Source organism: Musa acuminata, chromosome BXJ3-11 (genome assembly GCF_036884655.1).
Source record: "Musa acuminata AAA Group cultivar baxijiao chromosome BXJ3-11, Cavendish_Baxijiao_AAA, whole genome shotgun sequence".
NCBI classification, from domain to species: Eukaryota; Viridiplantae; Streptophyta; class Magnoliopsida; order Zingiberales; family Musaceae; genus Musa; species Musa acuminata.
Window position 1 is genome coordinate 30,347,194 of NC_088359.1, and position 23,665 is coordinate 30,370,858.

Here is a 23,665-nt window from a genome sequence, read left to right on the forward strand (position 1 = left end):
GATGACGAGATCGCAACCACATGTTCTACGTATACGCATGTCCATATGCGAGAATAGTATGACGGTGGTGGTTGGATACAGAAAGGGAGATGACTTGTGACTCGTGCGTGGCGTGAGAGGTGAGACTTCGTGTCTGCAGCACATGCCGCCGGAGCACCTTATGAACCAACCCATGTGGGGGAGGAGAGAGAGAGAGAGAGAGGAGTTGACTATTTCGTCACGTAATGGCACAACCAAGTTAGGTTTCACGTAGTGCGTAGGTGCATGTGCGAGGCGGAGTGGAAGTCAACCCAACTCATGCATGCTATTCACACTTACATGGGTTACTTTTCCCCGAGGCCTGCATAGTGTGCTGCCATTCATACTCATCGGTCCAATGATTGTTATATTAATCAAAAGGAAAAGAAAGGTATTGCTATTTATTGTAACGATGAGCCAAACGAGTCTTTGTGGAGTATAAGACGCAAGATAAATCCGGACAGTATCATTCTCGATGTGGTCGAGTCCGTCGAGTTCTTACTCTGTTTACATTCATTCACATTTAGGAGGGTAAATGCTTCTAGATTCGTGCATCGACACGACACGTGTCGCTTGCAAGAGGCTCCTTGAAAAACGATCTTAGAACGCGTCTGACATAGTTCAGACGGCTGCGGTAAGCTTGATGTGGTTCCTGCGTCGCTCGACTCCGGTCACCACTGGTGGGGGTAAGAACCCGCAGAACCGAAGGATTTAAGCCAAAAAGAAAGGGAACGAGGAAGACGAGAAGGAAGACTTGGTGATGGCGCTTGCGTCCCGATTGGCTCTGGTTGCCGCTGCCGTTGGTGTAGGGGAAGACTTGACTTGCGGTTTACGGACTTGCAAGGAAAAGAGGAGAAAGGAGTCATGTTGTTTGAATTAGGATAAGACGGTAGAGTTAAAGGAGATGCAGGGAGGAAGATGTGATACTGTAGGCATGAAAGTGGTCCTACAAACTAAAGAAATCTTTCTAAAAGTAGATGAAAGAACTAAAAGAAGCATAAGTAGCAGTAGGAATCGCAATTTGTGGCCACACTACCTATGGTAGAAATATCTGAACTAATGTTGTGGAGTTCTTGTTTTTTCCTTTCTATCCATAACTTCAGTTTCTCTTCTCAATATTAACATTGGCTTAAAGGATAAGTGCAATTAACTGGGTAATTTTATAGTTGGCTCAGAATCTACAACCTGTAAAAAAATAGTTTAGTTTGTACAATGATATATATGATCTATAGAAACAAGAGTTTAATATAGAACAAACATGAGAGAATTATATATGAAAATATAAGATTCTAAAGAGAGAGAGAGAGAGAGAGAGAGAGAGAGAGAGAGAGTTTTATAATATAACAAAGACTAGATGAGACTGCAGTTTCATACAAAAGGTTTGATGGTGATGGATGGGGTGGCGTGGTCTTTGTTGGAGTTGGATAGAGGAAATGGTAAAACAACCAGGCATGAAAGGTAAAGAACAAAACATATCGATGGGCTCATTTACCTTCTTTCTTGTTCATTGCTCTGCCTTGTTTGTATAGACACCGGGCAATAGAAACATAGCTCAGTGTTCATGGACAGCTCGTCCGACTCATGATCGAAAAATACCTCTTCTTTCTAATGTTCCCCTTCTTGCTCTTGCCCTCAACATTCAACTGCAGCAGAAAAACGAAGACATCAAAGTTACCATCAAATGTAACTTGAAAGAGAAGTTTTTCTTTATCCAATGCAAGTTTCCAAGCTGTGTCATGGAGTCATGCAAGTCTACTGATTAGGTCTGAGTTCAGTGATTCTTGGGCTGCGCATACCCTCTGACAGGCTTTGAATTTTGGCGAGGAGGTTCATCAAGAGGGTGAGAGAGATGGCCATCACAACTCCTCGGGTGAGAGAGATGGAACGAGTACATCAAAAGGAGATGAGAACATGTAAAGAACAAGAATGCCTTTCATGATGGGAATATGTTACAGATGAGGATACAGGGCAAAGCTTGCTGCTCCAAACAACGATCAACTGGATGACCTCCAAATCCTTCCTTCCAGGGAAATCACCATAACGGAAACATCGTCATGATATTTACGCCGGTCGCCTTGAGGAATATCCAGCAACTCATGGAAGTCCATCCCTGCGACACGTAACAGGAACTAACATGTGAATCATCAAGCTGTAAACAAAGAAGCATTGACGACATCTATCGTATGAAAGGGGAAAAGTTGATTGTAGCACCAGGGATGTCACTTGACAATGGGTAGAGAATTCTACCAAACTAGATAATTTATTACTGATACAAACACTTCCAACAAGAATCACAAAGCCCGAGAGATGTACTGGGATGTTGGAGGCAAATGCATCAAAGATTTTGTGGAGGTTTAGAAAAGTGATGTTAAAACTTCTGTCTGGGAGATGGAACAGGTGACACTTTGGAAGAGGATCAAAGGTGACAATTATCAATAGTCTGGAGATCAATCATGTCAACTACAAAAGTTGATCTTTCATCAAGTCTGATTGGATTCAAACATGTTAAATACCACCAATACTATGCTTGTGCTGGAGCTTGGTCATGATAACTTGCAATGTCGTTCTGACTAAAAAAATGTCTCCAGTATCAGATGCACTATAGGAACTAATGGCACTATTGCTTAATGACTGCCAAGTATGATGAAATATTGAACATATCTAACAAGCTCACACAGAGAACAACTGAAAGATGACACGGACTCATATAATTAAAATCATAAAAAAGAGAAATTTACAATATAGCTACTGACCATTCTTTTTAGCTGCACGAATTAGCAGCTCAGCAATGAGGTACTGTGCAGGGTCCCCTTCTGGTGCATTTTCCATGAACCATGTAACATGTGAAACAACTTCTTCATTGCTGAAGTACTGGTAAAGCCCATCGGAAGAGAGGACTAAGAAACGATCACTTGAGCAGAGACGATGATGAAGAACGGAAGGGGAACAGCTAATATATGGTGAGTTCCCGATATAATCAACTCTAAACATCTCAAGCAGAGATTGATTACAGTTTGGCTGCAAGAAAGAGTACAACCAGTCTCAGAAAAATAAACTTTTTTCCAGCAAATTTAATCAATTATAATATCTAAGAGATGCACCGATAATCTGTGTTCTCTCCATGGAGTACACAACCTATTACACAGAGACTTACTCTTGTAAAAATTTTGGAGTAGAACTGCTATTTTATATCAAGACATCGATATTTAAACACAAACAAAGAATATCTAACAAGGTTAACAAAAGATTAGTACATATGTATACTGGTGCACCTGCTATTGGAGAAAATCATACCCTCCTCCAGAGATGGAAATTATAAAGGCAGTTCCAATAATCATAACCTAACTTAACCATCATCAAAGTTATTTGCCAAGCGAAAAAAAATCATACAAATATAGTCTAAGGTTCCACTCATCTAAATATATGAGAAGGAATCCACCTAAAAGTTGATGACCACAATTTTTGCACTAGCAAGAAATATCGATGGAGATGGAAATTCCAAAGGTAACTTTAACAAACATATATAACTTATTATCAAGCCATTTGCACAAAAAGACTTAAATAATAGATACATATAATTTAAAATTCCATATTTCTTTACCAGGCATGCACATCAGATTTTGCAAAAAAGTAAGAAATTATCCAATTACCTTGGCAACGCCATGCCAAGCCAATTTAGACTTCCAACATATCAAGGTATGCTTTCACGTGAGATCAAGTTTCTGATTTTAATGATTCTGACAATGAACCACACTCTCAGGCCCAATACAAAGTGCCCTTGATTTCAATTAAATGTCGCATGGATAAATTCGAACCTCAGAAAGACATTTATTGCATTTTTATGTGGGCACTTAATTGTCACACACAAACAAATTTAGATAAAAAGGAATAAGCAGATTTCTGAGCTGACCTTCTTCAGAAACGCTGCTCCAAATGCCCTTGTAACTTTTAGCTGCCCTTTTACTCTGTCATTGAAGACAGATTGAGCATCATCAGCATGTTCTGCTTTAATTCTCAAGACTTCCTGCAAATTTTAGTTGATAGGGTAAGTTAACTAGTAAAAAAGGTAAGTGATTATATCACCCATAGGGACTATTGTGGAAATCAAATATTATTATATCCAAATGACCATAAAAGAAGTCCCATATTTTTTCAGTGTTGTGAACATCGACCTGGGTAATCAGGACTTGAATCATGGAAATAACCTGTCTGCTTGTAGGGGTAACGTTTGCATACAGTGAGGAAGCAACAAAGGAGAGTGTTAAAGCAATGTGAAGCTTGTATACATACGATCACCTGAGGACTTTTCTTTTGGTCATGTGCAGTAAAAGGAGTTGGTTGTTTCCACAAATTGGCAAGGTGCAGAATGTGATAATGCCAACTAAATTCTTATATGAGCATGACAATATTTTCCATTTGATTGTGTGAATGTTCTGATCAGGAACCTTAAAAATTTTAAATAAGAAAATTTGAATGCCCTCAGTACAAGCCAGCCAACCCAAAAAGGCTTTGTGTTCTTTAGGATTTAAAATGAGAAAGAGAAATCAATGTGAAGAAAGATATTGTACCATATTTAGTAAAGATATGATATTACATCCAAGACAGTCAAAATCTGGAAAATTGAAACTTATTTTAACAGTACAACCATAATAAATATGTAGTACTTGTAAAGCAGGGTGTATTTACCATACACCAAAACCTCTGGCATTTAACTAAGTATATAAATCCAACTAAATATGCATCCCATAAAAGGAATGTGACAAGTTAATTATCTATATAAATATGCTTGTAATTGGTTCCAAGCATACAAATTTCTGTAGCCTAAACTGTTCAATGTGATGTAAAAGTTTCATGAAATTAGAGAAATCACAATTTGTATTCCATCCCCCAAAACATGAATCCATTTATTGATTGAAAATTGAATTAGCTTGCTTTTAGATAAGTTGGGTATTATTAATTGACATAGCCTACTTTCATACAATAATGATAGGACAAATAAGAGAATGAAACACAATCCCGACAATGAGTCCAGAATGTACTGCAGATTGAGGAAGCTTGCATTTTGCATTATAACCAACAACTTTGATCAATTTCTACATGATATATTAGAGAATCTAAGCAATTTCATATACTAACTGGCTTTGCAAACATCTAATGCAATAAAATATCAGTAAGTTTATGTATGATAGATCACAAAAATATCACTCAGATTCCCCAAGAAGAATAAAAAAGAAAAATTTTCATTATTGGTTCATACCTCCTCAATGCTTGTACTGTGGTCAGAAGATAGCTGAACAGCCCTCACTTTTAGGCTACAAAGATGAAGTTCCCTAGTCTGATTAATGTTGCAGACTTGTCCTTTAGGATTATGCATTGGAGATTCCTCAGATATCCTGTCTAGTTCCACATGAACAAGAGAATCCCTTGACCTGTTCCAATGTCTCACATCTTCTTTTGCAAGAGTTGGGTTCCTATAGCTATCATCTAATTTATCTTGTGCCAGAATAGCACGACTATCACCGAGGTTCATGACATATACATCCTGATCCTTCATCAACATCACTAGAACACATGAACCCATTAGTGCGAGCTCGGGGTTCTTATCGAGTGCCTTCTCTACCATGTCCACATAAGCCTCCTCCGTGGCTTCTAGTGCTCGTGTCATAGCCTTAAGCACTGCATCATGGTCCACTGGACCCGATTTGCATCTTCTGATAACCACTGATGAGTTAGCTGTTCTCTCATCAAGATTGGATGGATCTCTGTGCCAATAGTAGCTCCAAGGGAAAAGCTTCTTGTGAGATGATTTATGTTTCCTGTACATTTTTCTCAACTTTGATCCAAGCAATGATATTCGGATCATCTTCTTTTGTCCTAAAGAAGAAAATGATGCCACATACTTCTGCTTCGAGCCTTTGGAATCAATCCCAACTGCAGCATCATTTTCTCTTATTAGTCCACCAAGATCTTCCCCGAGACCTGAACTTTTTCTCTCGATGCTGGAAGAGCACAAAACAGGTTGCACTGTCGATGAGGTTTCTCTGCTACATAAATCTTCAGTGGCACTAAACTGCAAATCACAGGATCTACTGGCGTTACCAGATGACAAAAAGGACTTGCTGTCGCGGCCTTCCAGCAGTTCCATTTGCAGAAGCTCATAAAGGCATTTGCTTTTTCTATATCTGCTTGCTAATTTGGTTTCTGGTGTGCAAGATGTTTGGGGTGCACCAATGTGGCCTTTGGTATCCGTATTTTCATAACCTATGTCTACATTGGAGTCATGAGCAATTCCACTCTGCTTCTTGTTGATGTCTTTGTCAACTATTTCCTCTACAGCTTGAACAGCCCTGCTCGATTCATTACCTGAGCCATTGTCAATGGTAGACTCGGATTTGTTACTGCCCATGTCAGATGGGATGAGTACAACTCCTCCCTCACCTTGGTTGCCAAAAGATTGATTTCGTGATTCATTATATTGTGATTCACCAAACTGCAACTGAGAACTTACACAATCTTCTTTAACAATACTGGAACTAGTCTTGGTAGAATCACTTTCGGTAAGATCAGATGTAGCTGCAATATGCCCTGATTTGTCTTCATAGTCCCACAAAAGTCCCTCTAATTCTTTATCTATAGCTTTGTAAAGGTTACTCATCAAAAAATCAGGTGCATCAGGGCCATTGAAACCATCATAAATCCCAACAAACAACCATCCCTGTTCTTCAGAGAGAACAACATGAACCCTGTCCTCCCCGGCCTTGCCATGCGCCCATTGCAAGTTACGGCTACTGCAGTACTCAGGTTCAGATGTCCCAACGTCCAAACAGGTCGCCAGAGGTTCTGGCTGATGCCTTGCCTCCTTAGAATGTGAAACTAGCTGGGTCATAGGATGCAAGAGGAACCGCTGCATCCAACCAGAACCATGTTGATGCCTTGTAAAAGTCCTCGAAAGAGCACTTCTCATGGGTCGACTCATGCTTCTCATAAGCCATCCAAACCTTACCTTTCTCCGGCCATAACCAAGTGGAGCTGAGAAGTTGCTTCTATCAGTTGGATCAAGGGGACCTGACATGAAGACACCCTTATCTAATGGCCCCGACATAAGACCTGCCCCTCTTTCCAAAGGCCCTGAGGCAAATCCTCTCTCCAAGGGCCCTGACAAGAACCCATTCAATGGTCCTGAACCACGAGGCACCGGCTGCAGAGGTACGGCGGCGAATGAGGCTGTGCTCTGAAACGAGGCGGCTGGTTCTTGGGCATCGCCGGAGACAAGAACATTAGGGTTGCCGGTTCGAGCAGTGGAGGCATTCGCACTTACGGAGGCCCCTGATATCGTCCTAAAGGTGGTCTCAGAAGAACTCTTACTTGGCCTGTGCAGACCTGCGAAATCCTCTGCTAACTCCTGCCTGAAAGAAGCACTGCGCGTGTCCGAATCGAGGGTGCTCGAATCGAGGGTGTACCTCTCGGAGGTGGACGGAGTGATGGCAGGAGAATCGATGATCACCGGCCTAACATAGCAGAAGGAGTGGCCCAGCCCTTCATCCAAGGGCTCAAGGAACTCCAAATCGACCCCGCCCTTCGCGAACCCCGAGGGCACGAAGCAGCCGACGGCTCGAGAAGTGCCGTTCCCCATCGCAGCGCAGCACTACAAGAACATCAAGACGCCGGAGGTGGCAGCCCCAGATGATCGCCGGAACGGAGGACTTCCATGACCCCACACCACGAGCAGGTACAGAAACAACGAGCACAGCGCGGAACCCCGCAGCCGCAAGAACCCAAAGCACCCCTCAACCCTACCACCTCTCCCCTGGCGAGCTTGCATCATCAGGCGAACACCTCGGCGGCGATGGCTTCAAGGCGATCCAAATGCTCCCATACCGAGGAAGCACAGATCAGCCCCCAGGGGATACCATCTACGAGCGCACACACATCAGGAAACGAGGAAGACTATGGCAAAATGATGCGCCCACAGTAACAGATCTGAGCACTCAGATGATAACAAGAACGAGACGAGGGGAGTGAGCAGAACAAACAGGTCGCTAGTAGCTGAGGAGATACATCACGTGAACAGAAGAAGAGTTGGATGCGAAGGGAAGGAGCTGCAGAAGATTTGGCGAGGGGGAAAGGAGGGAGAATAAGGGCACGAAAGGGTGATTGATCGGTGAGGAGGAGAAATGGGGGCGTCCGAGAGAGAGAGAGAGAGAGGAGTTCAAATGGGATGGGAGGGTGGTGAAAGGAGACCAAAGAATGGAGTTCAATGGCAGGATCAGAGTGGGCATTTGGGTCCTCCCATTTGTCCCATTTGATCCTATTGAATGATTGGATTTGGTGGTGTTTGGAGTCAAATGCAGAGAAAACGGGAAATTGCTGCCCCAATGCCCCTCCATCATCACATCATCATGTCACCATCATGATGATGACCATGAAATGGAATTCAGCAGATGGCCTCCTGTCCCTTGTTGCACTTCATCTTCCAAGCCATAAATCCCTGGATCCAAAATATAGAATGATGATTTGATTATTGCCTTGATGATGAAGAAAATGAATCAAGATGAAGTGCAAGATAGACTGTGTCAAGATCCACAATTAAGTCACAGCTTCACTATTTATTTATTGTTAAAGGAGACTCTTGTTGAGGTAATTGTCATATAAATCACCCAAATAAGGTGTCAATATCCTTCAAGAGTCTCATATTTAGATGTGATAAATCAGGCTAATTCTATTGAGACAAATAGGAAAGAAAAGGAATATATCTAACCAGAGATTGCTCAGTATGCATGAACATGCAGTTCCTATTATTATTATTTTCTGCACATACAAACACACACACACACACAAAATTGGCAACCCCACAAAGGAGTAAATTCTCAGAAGCTGCTGAGAAGATAGGTTGGGGCAGTGATGCTCACAAGACATGCTGCATGAATGAGACTGAAAGCATGATCACATCACCTGAGAAAAGATATGCATGCATACCTGAAGGATGAAGGGCTTTGTGCATTCCAAAGCATCCAAATTGTAGACTCATGACTTGAGGTTCTTGGGGCATGAAAGCATTCAGGATGGACCCACAAAGACCAACACCACAAGAGAAGAACCAAACACCCAGCTCTCATGTTGACTACAAATCTTAAAAGACCATCTAAATTTCCTCCTACCAAGAAGCAAATTTCCAAGAAGGTGTGGACAAACCATAAAGAATACAATTAGTACCAAGAAAAAGTAATTGGAAGTCAGCATCTGGTGTTGTTCTTTTGGTGGCTCAACTCATTACCCTCCAACCAAACCAGCAATTACAAGCTGTTCTAGGCATCATGCCATTTTAGTCTTTGCCATGCTTCTGTATCATCCTATAGTTTTCACAATAATTGAACCTAGAAACCAAAAAAAAAAAAAGTGGTTGGCAGTTGACATAACAAATCAAAGTCCAGAGTCAAAGGACCATTTGGGGTTTCCTGCAAGCATTACTTTTCTTCAATAAAAAAACAATAAACTATGTGACTCTATTAGCAAAAGAAAATTTTGCAGGTAGATTTTCTTTCCAGGTACCAAAAAGCCTCCCAGTTGCAGGAATATAATGATATTTATGTCCTTTTCTTTCTTCCTATTGTTTAATTAGTCATGATGTCCTACTCTGCTGCTAATAAGATTGAAATAAAGCTTGAAGGGATAATAAAACTGAAAGGCACTCTCAGATATTATAGACATTTAAAGACTGAGAAACATAATTCTGCAGAAAGGAAGAGAGAGAGAGAGAGAGAGAGAGAGAGAGAGGTGCATAACATCAATTTAGATATCCAACTTTGACCATTGATCCTTTAATTATTTTCAAGATTATCAGATAAGAGTCAGGTTTGTCTAGTTTCAGAGATTGGTGACCCATAAAAATATTTTCATTCCTCCATTCCAAAATAGCAAAGAGAATCATTTGGACTACAGTTATAATTAGAAGGGCAAATCAGTTCCTGTCAATATTGTTTTTTTCTGAGACAAATAAAGAGTTGGTTGGACCACCAAGTATAATTAGGGAGACAAAATAGATATTTTGTTGATCTTATATAGAAAGTCAATTAAAAAAGTCAACAAAGAGATGTATCCATCCACTTCAAGTTTAAATAATAGGAGAAATAAGTCTCTAGCGAACCCAAGGTGTAAAGAGTAATTTTCTTCTATTTGATTATCACACAAATCCAAAGACCACATCACAGTGTAACTAAAGACCAAACCCCAAAGCACAATTCAAAAGAATCCTCACAACCTTCACCACCTTGAGCATTTGAATAGGAAATTTTCTTTCACCTCGGGGTCCACATGGCTGTGAGGTAGAAGGTGATGGCTTCAAAGGTTGAATATCTCCATAATAGAAACTCATAAAAGACTTATTTTTTTATCTGCAATGTTACTGTTTTATCAGTTACCTTGGACAAAACTCTGCTTGTCGTTGGCCATCTGGAGTTGACTCCACAGTGGTGCTTCAGTTTGTCTCGACCCTTGCGCAGATCTTTCTTGGCCTCTTTAGCTTTGGAACACGAGGCAGTGCAGCAGGCTGATGCAGTAATGCAGGCGATGGGAATCTACAACACATGCACATAGCAGAGTCCTGCAGCAGCCACATCTCCCTGAATTAAATTACTTGTGGTCTTCAACGCCTTTGCTATAATATCACAAGTTTCTGCAATCGTACCATTAAAATATCATTCATCCTTCCAGTAGATCAAAAGTAAATATTGATGAAAGGTACAAAATATCCTTCTTCCCCAATAAATTTTGGTCCCATGCCCAAGTCTGTGCACAGCTGCACGCTCATACATCACTGTAACATCTTGGCTTTTGCTAGCATAAGCTGCCAGAAGCACTATTCAACCTCGCGGTCTTCGTCCTTGGCCATCGAAACGGAAGGCTCCACCCTTTTGCCTTGCCACTTCGATTTGGATGGCAATATTATTTTTCTCCACGCAGCTAAACTACTATATCAGGAAGGACTCTGAGTTCTGCTCTGACCTTCACGTGAGTGAGACTGCATGGCAGATCCAGGCAAATTATAGTTTTGAGAACTTCTTCTGAAATGAATAAAAAGAGTAGAAAAAAGCTTTTTTTTTTTCTGAATTCATTGAGTATCAGACAACATATATTTCGACAACAACAAAAATAAACATATAGTTAGAATGTATCGCCTGTATAAAGAAAGCAATGATATTATTGCGTTGATTTCAACTAGCATATGTAGCAAAACTCAAGCTAACATCATGAAGTTTACAAGCAACAGCCTCCTGAACACAATCAACAATCCTAACCTTACGAATTAAATTTCTTCAGAAAAACACAAATTTAGCCCAATTAACTTTCTTCCTCCACTCACAATTCTCTCAGAACAATCTAAACCCAAAAGTTAAAGGCAGAACAAGACTCTGAACATGAAACCAGTTAAATAAGCTCCTTGCAACTTTCTCTGCCAAGGGACAGGCAAAGAGGAGCATTAAGTCAAAAGCCTGTTGTTTAAGGTCTCTCTAAAGCCTCACAATTGTCTGATATAAGAAGTTGAATGAGAACATCTGACTGTTAAAAAGGTTTGAATTTTTAACATTATCAGCTATAAGTGATTTGAAGGTGTGGTTAGCACAAATCAATAGATTAGAGGGCCACTTGGCATCCAAGAATTATACTAAGAATACATTATTTGGCCCTCAAAAGATCAACATGGCAAGCCTTTACAACTTGTATTAAATGTACAGCAGAAAAATGATTAGTTCTCTTGGGTTCTTTTTGCTAAATTTCTAGACCTTTTTTTGTTTTTTTGCACTATCAGTTTTTCTTAAAAAAGTTTATCAATGCAGAATTGTTTCTACTTTATGATCCCAAAAACAAATGATAATTTTTCTTTCAAGGGTAGGTAATTCAAGATGATGAATTTATTAAAAAAACATGCAAACATCATGTTACCAGAAAAGTTGTCTCACAGTTTAGATGTTTTCCCATTTAAAGAGAAAGAAAAACAAGGACAGAGGTAGAAAGAAATTACTATAAAATGTGAGAATAACATTGCAGTCATCCAAGTGCCAAAAGAAATGGAGGGACCTAGGTGGGGAACCCAACTGCAACCTGAAAGGATTTAAAAACTCAACAATGCTGTGGTTGGACAATTATATATTGTGGTGGATTCAGAGTAGGTGCTTGTTCCTCCTATTGAATTGTGGAGGGAACTAACCCCACTTGGGGAATTGAAAGTCATCCAAGGCTGATGCAGCCATTCAATAAATCACTCCTCTCATGGATGCTATGTCAGGACAGTGGAGTGGTCCCCCCATCCTGCAATTAGTCTCATGTTAGAAGAAAGAGTATAAAGGAAGTACCTGCTCAAGTTTCCAGGCCTTATATTTCTCACTCCCATAGCTACAAGGGAAAACTGAGAGGCAAGCATGAAAAATGGGGGCCATGCAGAAAGAAAACTAGTGTTGGTTTCCTTGAAGAGGATCATCCTTTCTCCTTTACCCCTTGCAACAAAGGAAAGTAAGTGTGTTATTACAATGAGGTTGAAACTCAAGGAAACAGGGGACCATGCCGAAAGAAAACAAGAGTTGGACTTTCTGTATAGATTGGTGATACCTTAAAGGCTTTACAAGCAGAAGAAATAGTGTCCAGTGGCTCCAATCTGCATTAAAGCTGATTCTACAAAACAGTTGCAACATCATGGAGAAACAAAATGGCATACTGAATCAAGTCCCAAGAAAGAAATCGACTTCAATGCAATATCAATGCTCCACCTTGCAATCAGGATTAGGACCTTTTAGAATTTTACCAATTCTGATGCAAAACAACTGTTCATTCTCATCCACAAAGCATGACATGCACAATTCTACCTATTGCTCTGAAACAGAAGCATCAGAATTCTGTTACCTAGAAGCAAAAGCCGAAGTAATCTCACTAGAAAATTCACCTCGAATGCTCCTTCAGATATTATACTACTTCCATTCGCATGATCATGATCTTTCATAGTTACAAGCCTCTATTTCTGCTGTTTGTATTTTCTGAAAGGCTGAAATGAAAAGGATAAGTAAAACCTGTACATTGGAACCACATTATTCATTTCTGCTCTTAACATTTTCCGAAGCCTCTTAAACCGAAAAAGATAAGATCTGTCAACACATACATAGTAGAAATATATGTGAAACCATCTGAGCCTGAGCCCACGTAATTCAAATCATCAACTGCAGTGAAAGGAGATGAAAAATAAACATATAATTCTTGCCAAATATAATTATTGCCCTCAAGGTACAAGCACATTGCTCAAAATAATTTATCATGATAACAAGACCACAAAAGCACTATAAACAGCACTCTATAGGTCCTCTTACAGAACTAGTTCACAAGCCAATGCTAAACTTATTTAACCATACAACTAGTTTCAAGGAGATGCATCTTGTATGACTGGGGGGTAGCAACTATGCTGCATCAACTTTGCAACATCAAACAGCCAGCGTAAGTTGAAGAAGGCTTGTATGTTCCTTGCATACATTAAAAAAATACACTACTACATGTTTAACGGGGAACTGCAGTCCTGCCTGTTGTAGTGGATAGCAACAAAGACTCCAAACACAATGATCCGTTTTATTACTGGCCATTCTTACGACCGTTTCTCCTTCAAATTCAGGTTCATGCCCTCTTCCCTGCTCTAGATAGAAAATAAACCAAAAAAAAAACTTCATGATTAATTAGAGGCAGAAGTGACTTCCAATAGTCAGCAATGGCCAAATACTATCTTTTTTTTTCTTTTTTTTTCTGATGGAGAAGGATAAACACAAAGAAGCTTCATGTCCTTATTTAAAATAAAAGTCTAAGGACAACATAGCATTTTCTTTTTTTCTTTGACAAAAGATTTTTTTCAACATCAATCACCGAAAAACACTACTGTACAAATCAGGAGGTTTTTTCAAAGATCTAATCTATATCTCAACTTAATAAATAAAGAAAGTCAGAACTTGGAGAACATGACAATTCAAGCAAATCAATTTCTTTGAGCAACAACAAGTTAAAGGAAAAAAATCAAACCGGCTGCTGTAAACAACATACTATTTTCAGTTTCACGGCTATGGTTAGATGTCAGTACTGTCACGGACTTAGTTGGTTTTGCCTAGGTTAAGCAGCACTCTTGTGTGTTCATCTGCAAAGGATCAATCTCCCCAAAATCTTTTATAATCTCTTAAGGACTTGCAAAAGAAAAGATGGGTTAGAAGAAGCGTTTAACTTGGGATCCCACAAGCAGTCATTTCAACAAACATTTGATAGACAATGCAAATTACAAACATAGACTTCACAAATTTTGAACGATCACGTGACAAAGGGTCCAAGATGGTCCGTCATGACCAAAAGTCTCCATAAATGCTTATCTGACATTGCTGCGGAACAAGGTAGCGAACCACCTCTGGACACTATCCCAAAGGCCCATCCAGCCATGTGCCACCTATGTAGCTCCTGGGTGTTATGCTGGTTGACACTCCGCACCACTCAGCGAAGCTAGAAAAACCCCAAAATGGCTGTCTGGATAGTCTATTTTTGGACTGTTTTGCCTCTGCACAACAACTACATACAACCTACATTTACAAGACTGAAACAACCATAAAACCCAATCAAAATAAGATTGTCAAGCCTACTGTAAACCCTCTATATACTATGCAAAGCACGAACAAAACTGGAAGACAGGATATACACGAACATTATATCAAACACCGTGTTTACATCTTTGTCTGTGACAGTACGGTACATGCTCTTTGACATGGCATTTCATGGGTTATATTTAGACATCAACTCTGTGCCAATCTAGCACTCTGCCAATTTGCACTTAATAAAACCGCCAGTAGTATGCCACTTGGTACATGCAAAAATCAAATAGAAAAGGCAAGTATATACATGAACACAACAACCACAAGTGATCTGCAATAACTAAATATAAAATAGCTCTTGATACCACCAACAGTCCTATATCAGATAAAGCTATAATGTAATTTGGTATCGTGATCATCAACAACCTCAAAAGTGCAGCTGAATATCACTTCTTTCCAAAAACAAGGCCCATGTGATTTGTGACAATATGACATCAGGGCAAAAACTAATACTGGTTCATCGCTCAACTTGAGACCTACCGTACAATCTCTAGTAGGACCCTACCAGAGTTGGAACATGATAAGCCACATAATACCAGTGTCATTCACCAGTTCGATACTCACATTAGACATGCAAACAGGACGTGAATTCTTCTGGTCTAGTGTACAGAACTTAGATACAGATATGGAAATCTCATGGAGAGAAGCATACACATAAGGTAAATCCAGGAAAAGGAAAGATGAAAACATCGCTTTTAATATAAGTTAGTAGCAACAAACAAGAGGGAGACTTGGAGACAAAGATGAAAGCATAAGTTTTTTCTTCTTACACTCATGGGGGCCCTTTCAGTATGACGATTACATTTTTGAGGCAATTGATAGTGTTAGATTAAAGCTACACTTGCAATAAGAAAAAAATGGCCTTCCGCGGTCATAGCTGCCAATACCAGTAAGCCATACCATGGAATTCCAAGCTGACGAAAGCCTGTTTGTACTATAGCCAACCACATCTTGACCTAATGCACAAAATGGATTCCAATATATTGCATTACTTCGATGAGCTCCACACCAACCATATCTTGACCAACCGCATAAAATGGATCTCTATATACTGCATTACTACATTCAAGAGCAGGCCTAAATGGATCAAATCTCATACTTATTATACTATATCACGAATGACAATCGAAAGACATCCAATCTTCCGCTTTGTTTCAGAAAAGACAAATGCCAAGTTTTCCTACTTCTGCGAAGAAATTTAAGTAGAAAACTGAATTTAGACGTTTTTTTACGAAGGATGTGCCTTCAACTATAGATTATGTATCCTAAACAGAAATAAAGAAGCCTGATTTGGTACGGATGATTCACAAAATAAGATGCAAACAAGAACAAGGCGATTCTCACCTCTTCGATGGAGATTACTTGTACCATACTAAAACCTAGGACACCCTTTACATCAAACTTGATACCCACGGCCAGGTTTCGCTGATCGACATGCTGAAGAAAACAACAACCCCTCTATCACGTAGTAACGTTTCCACCACAGTCACTAGAATCCCAAGTCCCTCAAACTCAAAAGAACGGCCTAATCTGGCGGCACGGGAAGGATCCATCACCTAATAAAGCCGAGCGAATCTGTCCTCGTTGTCGAGCGGCCGAGCGACGACCGAGCTGGGGATGAAGCCAGCGAGGCCATCGCCCCCCACCGGAGGCAGGCTCAAGCCTCGTCGCCACCGCCTTTGCCGAGGCAAGCGCGGGTTGGAGGCCGAATTGGCGACGAGAGGCAGAGGAGTCGAACATGTCGAGTTTGCTTGCGTTTGGCATTTTAAGGCTAGCGGTGTAAGAAAAGGTAAATTTTCCCGTTCAATTTCGAATTCATTTCAAATCAATTTTAATTTGGTAGGCCTTTAATTTTTTAGATAACTAGATAATAAATTTATTTCTCATTCTACATATAACAACTTAAACCTCGAATATATATATATATATATATATATATATATATCAGGTGTTTTGGACTAATTTAGAAACTCAAATATCAAAAAATATTATATGAAACTATCTTTTTTTTTTATGAAAAATAAAAAAAAAGACCAAAAATAAAAAATGATGTATATTTCACAAGCTGAATAATTCATAAAAAAAATCATATATATATATATATATGGATAAAATTGAAGAAGAACAAAATTTGAGTATAAAAGCTATGAGACATATCTCAAGACACTTAGGAAGTCCATAAAATTATACCAAAGCAATTTGAAAAATATTTACATAAATGATATAAATATGTGATCTACAAACTTATTCCAATAAAACAGTATACACACCATCTCTATAAAATTAAAAAGACACATGGAGAAGAGAAGAGGAGCCTACTATGATAACGAGACTTTAATAATAAAAATCGAGAAGATATCAGAGGAGAAATTAAAGAAAGATAAAAATTATAAATTCTCTACGATGAAAGACCAAGTGAAGACCCTAATTTTTTTAGGGAATTTATTTTATATTTTTATGAATTATTCAGATTGTGAAATTTGTGTCATTTTTTTATTTTTAGATAATTTTTTTCTCATTTTCATATAAATATGATGGATCAATGTAATATTTTTTGACATTTGAGATTTTAAATTAGTCCAAAATATATGGTAAAAATTCAAGCTAAAGAAAATAATTCATAATATATGATGCATTGTTTTTGCCTAATATCTAAAAAATAGAGCATGACATAGAAGGATTGGTCCAATATACCTAAAAATTTTGGGAAAGTTTTATATTGGACTCAAATATACATATGTTATTGGTTTTTTTTTTAGGTAATTTTTTATATTTTTTATGAATTATTCAGCTTGTGAAATATACATCATTATTTATTTTTGGTCTTTTTTTTATTTTACATAAAAAAAATGATAGTTTCATATAATATTTTTTTGATATTTGAGTTTCTAAATTAGTCCAAAACACTTGATAAAAATTTGGGTTAGAGAAAATATTTTATAATATACTATTTCTTTGCCTAAAACATAAAAACAATGCATCATATCGAAGGATTGGTCCAAATGGCCTAATTTTTTTTTAAAAGGAATGAATTGGACCCAAATGGCTATATGTCATCAGTTTTTTTTTATTTTAGCAAATTTATTCGATATTTTTATGAATTATTCAGCTTGTGAACTTCATGTTATTTTTTTTTTTATTTTTAGCTTGTTTTTCCATTTTCACAAAAAATCACAAATCCATATATATATATATATATATATTTTTTTTTTTTTTTGACATTTAAGCTTTTGAATTGGTCAAAATCACATGATAAAAATTTAGATCAGAAAAAATAATTCCTAATATGCAATGCACTATTTTTGCTTAAAATTTAAAAATAATATATCGTATTAATGGATTGGTCCAAATGACCTAAACACTTGATAAAAATTTGGGCGAGAAAACTCAAACCTAAAAGTTAGTCTCAAATTTATTGTGTTATTTCAACATGTAAAATAGTGTATGTATTGTAAAACAGTGAATCTAGTGAAAGTTACAATTCCAATATAATTTGCATCAACTTTGGACAAACATCTAAGTTAGTTTTCACTAAATTGTTTCAAAACTATAAAACATATGGTCTCGTAATTCAATGATCTTTAGTAAAATTTTAGTATATTTATTAATTCATTAGTAAAAATAATTATTAATTATTAATTTAAGTTTATTGGAGTAATACAAATGAAAATTTGTATATTTTTATATATAAAGGAATTAAATGGTTGAAAAATATCTGTAATATCTCTATATTTTTAAATACATATAATGTTTATATATATATATATATAATTTTCTTTTCGTCTTTATGGTTATTTTCATCGATAAAGGACAGTTAGGTGGACCGAACCACCCGTGACAAGGGTTTGAGCGCGGTGGGATGTCCTTGGTGGGCAGGCGGAATCACCCTGGACGTTTCAGGGGCGATGACCACATCGACCGTGAACCTCCTCAGGTGTGATTCGGCCCGGATCTACAATCGTTTTTCCCCTCGGCCTCTTGCGGAGACGGAGACCTCGAAGCCATCTGCCGGCCGTGCGGCGGCGTCCACTATGTGGCCTTCTCCACCTTTTTATCATGCTCCATCACCGCTTCTCCTCCACTCCTCCCGGCTATCGCAAGCCTCTGAGCTGTGAACCATGGCAGTCCATGTAGCTGCTGCTCCTAATCAGCTCTTTCTTCTCTTTCCTCGTTGCGGCTAACACCTCATGTATTTCTTCATGGATGCATGCAGGGTCAGAGCATGGAGGTCAACGAGGCCGGTACCGATCCCCACACATCTGGGAAGACAAGAAAAGGTGGATTCAGAGCCGCCATGTTCGTCTTCGGTAAGCAATCATGCATCCTAAATCTCAAAAGAACACCTCTCGTGGATCCATAACGCATCACTCATATGAATCGGAGTTGTACAGCCATGTCGGGGGTGGAGAATGTTGGCTTCATAGCAAACATGGTGAGCTTGGTGTTGTACTTCATGTACGTAATGCACTTCGATCTGGCTGGCTCCTCGACCACTCTCACTAACTTCGTGGGTGCAACCTTCCTGCTCACCATCGTCGGAGGTTTCATCTCCGACACGTACATGACCAGGCTCAACACGGCTCTTCTCTTCGGGTTCTTCGAGATCGCGGTAACTTGATCGACCTGTTGTAAGCTACCGACTGTGCTTTCGTCTTGTACTGACCGATTGCATGCATACAAAGGGTTACATCCTTCTCGCCGTTCAAGCTTACAAGAGCAGCTTGCGTCCTTGCCCGACATGTCGCTTGGAGGGACGAAACGCGCTGCTTTTCCACGCGACCTTGTGTCTCTTGGCGATAGGCTTCGGAGGGACACGGGGGTCGTTCCCTGCGCTTGGAGCAGACCAGTTCGACAAGAAGAACCCCAAGCAGAAGTACCAAATCACCACCTACTTCAACTTTATGTTGCTCAGCGTCACTCTGGGCGCCACTGTGGGGGTGACGGTGATCGTCTGGGTGAGCACCGAGAAGAAACAGTGGTCATTGGCTTTCTTGATATCCATGTTGCTCGCCTTGCTTGGCTTCGCCTTCCTCGCTGCCGGGAAGCCTTTCTACCTCGTCCGCGTTCCAGGAGACAGCCCCCTCCTCAAGCTCATTCAGGTCTGTAGTGCCTCCTCGGAGAACCACTAGATTAATGCAAGATTGACTCCCTTATATTTCAGGTCGTAGTTGTTGCATTCAAGAATCGGAAGCTGGCCGTGCCTCAGAATTCTGATGATCTGTATGAGATCAATGAGAAAGTGGATGAACATGTCGAAGAAAAGCTACCACATTCCAGCCAATTGAGGTGATGTCCTGTAAATACATGTCGGCTCTGTTTTGGTTTCAGTACTACTATGGAATGAAGAGAGATGGGTCGTCGTCTCCAGGTTCTTAGACAAAGCAGCGGTGCTGCCGGAAAACACCAGAGCAGAGCCATGGAAGGTGTGCACGGTAACACAAGTAGAGGAGCTAAAGATCATCATCCGCATGCTCCCCATCCTGGCCAGCACCATACTCATGAACACCTGCCTCGCCCAGCTTCAGACCTTCTCGGTGCAACAGGGCAACATCATGGACCTCCACCTCGGCTCCTTCGAGGTCCCGGCCGCCTCCATCCCCGTCATCCCCGTCGTCTTCATGTCCATACTCATCCCCATCTACAACTTCGTCTTCATCCCCTTCGCACGCGGCATCACCGGTCACCCTTCCGGCATCACCCACCTCCAGCGCGTCGGCGTCGGCCTCGTCCTCTCTGCCGTCTCGATGGCCATCGCCGCCGCCGTCGAGCTGAAGCGCCGCAACGCGGCCGTCCAAGACGGCAAGCTTATCAGCCTCTTCTGGCTGTCCTTCCAGTACGGCATATTCGGGGTGGCCGACATGTTCACGCTGGTTGGGCTACTGGAGTTCTTCTACAGCGAGGCGCCGGCCGGAATGCGCTCCCTCTCCACATCCCTCTCGTTTCTCTCCCTCTCCTTCGGCTACTTCCTCAGCTCCATCTTCGTGCAAGCCATCAACGGCATCACAGGGAGGTTGACGCAAAGCCGGCAGGGATGGCTCCACGGGCTGGATCTGAACGCGAACCGCCTGGAACTTTTCTACTCTTTCCTCGCCGTATTGAGCTGCCTCAACTTTGGGGTCTATCTCATGTGTGCCAAATGGTACAAGTACAGGGCGGAAGGTTCAGCGGCGGCCACTCCGGAAGACGCTAAGAGTACTGATGCACCGGCCGAGCGCTCTATCAATGGCCTTGTGTCTCCGGATAAGTTAATCTGATGGATAGCCAGCAATCCAAGGGTTGCAGATGGAAGAAAATGATGCTGCTTCGTTTACAGCTTCCATCTATCTATATGTTTGTAGTATTGCCAGAACCAAGTTATATGTAGCGCACGGATCCTCTTCTGGCACAGTTATGTGAAGAAAGAGAGATGTAATCTTTTCTCAGATCGTAATAGTAAATTATTATTTGCCTAAGATAAAGAAAAAAAAATAAAGTTATATTATATATATATATATATAATAATTTAAATCAAGAAATTTTTATTTCTAAAATTCTATATAATTAATTAAAAATAAAAATATAAGAATCTTATAATCTCATAATATAATACTTTAAATCTTAATACTCCCTGAAAGTCCCAACTTAGTTCGAAGCTTTTCATTAGAGAGAGACTTTGTAAAGAGAAATATCAAGAAATCATTACAAAATTTGACTGAAGGAATGTAGATGCGGCTGTCAAGATCTACACGTATCATCATGTGCTTTCGTCGATGAGCAAACAACAAGTGGTCAGCGGTGTGACTTCATAGCAGACATGAGAACCACGGCTTGAGCCCATACTTTGATCCTGGCCTTCATCTTCTCCGGGTCGTCATCTGTTCATCATTACACATCATTGTCATTATTTCCATTAGCAACATTGTAGAAGAGAATATAGATGTGGAGATGTAGTCACCATATTTACTTCCCATTAATTGAGGCCATATATACTTTTCTTTCAAGTTTCAGTCGATTGATCGAACCTGGGCTGGCGATCTTCCAGTTGGCGACTGGGGAAAGGTCGTCGCAGGTGCCGGCGGCGTCCGCCTGCATGTCGGAGAACGCTACAGGGAGTTCCACCCTCAGATGGCCGCAGGGAAACCCGATCATGAGATCACGGCACGCCTTCACCTCCTCCTTGTTCAGGCTTATCGGCCCGGACCCACCCGGCACCCGGACTACGAGCTGGCACTCCGCCGGCGCAGCGTGGCTCCCCTTCGTCTCCAGTGCTCGATCTGGTCGCCGCTCCCTCTCTGCCGACGCCATGCTCGACGATGACATCACCTGATCTGAGTCGTCCAACGGCTGGCCGCAGCGGCTACATCTCGCCACCTCGTCTTCGCCCTCGCTCCCCATGGAAAGGCGCGGCAAGCGACCGGACCAATCTCTCTTCTCCTTCATCTCGGAGTCGTCTTCAACCTCTATATGATGGTTATATGCCATGTCGGGTCTGTACTGCAGCTTCTGGAGAGACGGAGAGAGAGCTTTCTATATAGACGGAGTGAAGGAAGAGACCGTAAGGGTAGGAGTCGGCGAACTCGATAGATTTGATATTGATGTTGATTGGCATTAGATAAGGAAACAAGAACGTTTACCGAATGTATCTACAGGAATCATATTAGATTTCGACTCGGAATCAAACAGGATCGCGAGATATACGGGGCATCAAGAGAGGATGACACGAGTCATATGTTATCTCAACTCACTTAGGATACTGTAAGGTGAGGTTGGATTTACGATTGCAATACGAATCGGATTCTGAATTGGTAACAGACTGAAATCGAACTCGATTTGGTGCAATAGAAATGTTTCTTGATTTAGTTGTCGTGCAACATGATGCGACGTGCATCACCGTCTGATATTTGCGTCGTAAATATAGATCATCGTCAGACGGGGTTGCCCGGGATATCAAATCAGGCGCAGCCCGAGTTGTGATCCGGTTAAGACCCGTTCCACAAATCGGGCTCATACGGGACACTTGTTCGCACGGTTGCACTCTTGAGTGAGTGACGTGTGGCCGATCAGGTTCCTCGTTCCACATGCGGGGGATTCTGCTGGTGGCGTGTCGTGTTTCATCACCGCACCTGATTCTCCTCCCGCCCTTCTTCGCCCCTTCTCCCTTCCCTGCCAGAAACAGAGTGGACAAGCATATCGCTCGCAACAGATTCCCCGTTCCCCATTCGGAACTCTCTCGATTCTTTGATGAAACCTCACATCTGATTCTAGAGAGAAAATAGAAGAGATGGCCTCAGCAAGACTGACCACCCCTTTCCACTGCCTCCACCGTCTTTACTCCTCCAAGCCCACGAACACCAGCCTCCCTCTGCCCTGCCTCACTTTTGAGTCCTTTCTGCCTCTTCCTCTCCTATGAGAGCTTCGAGAAACCAACCTGCCAGGTTCTCCATCGATGTCTCCAAGGAGGACAAGCCCCTGTCCTCCCAACCGGAGGGCAGCAGCAACAGCCGATCGCCTCAGCCAGCACCACCAGACGAGGAGGTGAAGAAGCTCGACCCTCGCCGTCACGAGGAGCGGTTCGCGATGCTCAACACCGGCATCTACGAGTGCCGATCCTGCGGGTACCGCTACGACGAGGCCACCGGCAACCCGTCGTCGTACCCGATTCCACCCGGGTTACAGTTCGGAAGCTTCCCGACGACTGGAGGTGGCCGACCTGCGGGGCCGCCAAGTCCTTCGAGAGTGTGGAGATCGCGGGGCTCGCGCAGAACCAGCAGTTCGGGCTGGGAGGCAACTCCCTCACCTCGGGGAAGAAGGCCTCCCAGATATACGGCGGCCTCTTGCTAGGTTTTCCTTTCTTCCTTTTACTTCCTGCAGTGATACGGGGTTTATGTGGTTCTATGCATCCTGGTGAGATCCGTTCTTTAGTGACGTGGTTTCGCTGTACAACACAGAGGTTTGATGCTCGGAGTCGCATTGAAACACCTGGTGTCAAGTGGAATGAGCCTTCACGTCTA

General features: G+C 41.2%; 4 protein-coding genes, 1 long non-coding RNA gene and 1 pseudogene across 5 annotated transcripts; 3 read left to right on the plus strand and 3 right to left on the minus strand.

Annotated features, from left to right (window-relative positions):
• Positions 1-1,702: 1,702 nt before the first annotated feature.
• On the minus strand, positions 1,703-8,306 carry LOC103972175 (protein phosphatase 2C 32). Its single transcript, XM_009386404.3, has 4 exons — positions 5,276-8,306; positions 3,929-4,042; positions 2,772-3,036; positions 1,703-2,128 (listed from the first exon to the last, which is right to left on the minus strand). Exons 1-4 carry the CDS (start codon positions 7,649-7,651, stop codon positions 2,013-2,015), a joined length of 2,871 nt encoding a protein of 956 aa, XP_009384679.2. The 5' UTR covers positions 7,652-8,306; the 3' UTR covers positions 1,703-2,012.
• Positions 8,307-13,246: 4,940 nt separating this feature from the next.
• On the minus strand, positions 13,247-16,437 carry LOC135652224 (uncharacterized). The gene is made up of 2 exons (XR_010502088.1): positions 16,232-16,437; positions 13,247-13,687 (listed from the first exon to the last, which is right to left on the minus strand). It is a non-coding gene; the product is annotated as an uncharacterized LOC135652224 (long non-coding RNA).
• A 2,097-nt stretch (positions 16,438-18,534) lies between these two features.
• Positions 18,535-19,965, plus strand: LOC135653019 (protein NRT1/ PTR FAMILY 4.5-like). The gene is made up of 5 exons (XM_065174427.1): positions 18,535-18,609; positions 18,889-18,982; positions 19,067-19,284; positions 19,358-19,774; positions 19,837-19,965. The coding sequence occupies exons 1-5, from the start codon at positions 18,535-18,537 to the stop codon at positions 19,963-19,965; spliced, it is 933 nt and encodes a 310-aa protein (XP_065030499.1).
• Positions 19,341-21,044, plus strand: LOC135652612 (protein NRT1/ PTR FAMILY 4.6-like). The gene has a single exon (XM_065173674.1). The coding sequence runs from the start codon at positions 20,144-20,146 to the stop codon at positions 20,927-20,929; it is 786 nt and encodes a 261-aa protein (XP_065029746.1). The 5' UTR covers positions 19,341-20,143; the 3' UTR covers positions 20,930-21,044.
• Positions 21,045-21,296: 252 nt separating this feature from the next.
• LOC103972639 (uncharacterized) lies at positions 21,297-22,723 on the minus strand. Its single transcript, XM_009386985.3, has 2 exons — positions 21,677-22,723; positions 21,297-21,529 (listed from the first exon to the last, which is right to left on the minus strand). The coding sequence occupies exons 1-2, from the start codon at positions 22,134-22,136 to the stop codon at positions 21,444-21,446; spliced, it is 546 nt and encodes a 181-aa protein (XP_009385260.2). The 5' UTR covers positions 22,137-22,723; the 3' UTR covers positions 21,297-21,443.
• Positions 22,724-22,738: 15 nt separating this feature from the next.
• LOC135653218 (uncharacterized) lies at positions 22,739-23,665 on the plus strand (annotated as a pseudogene).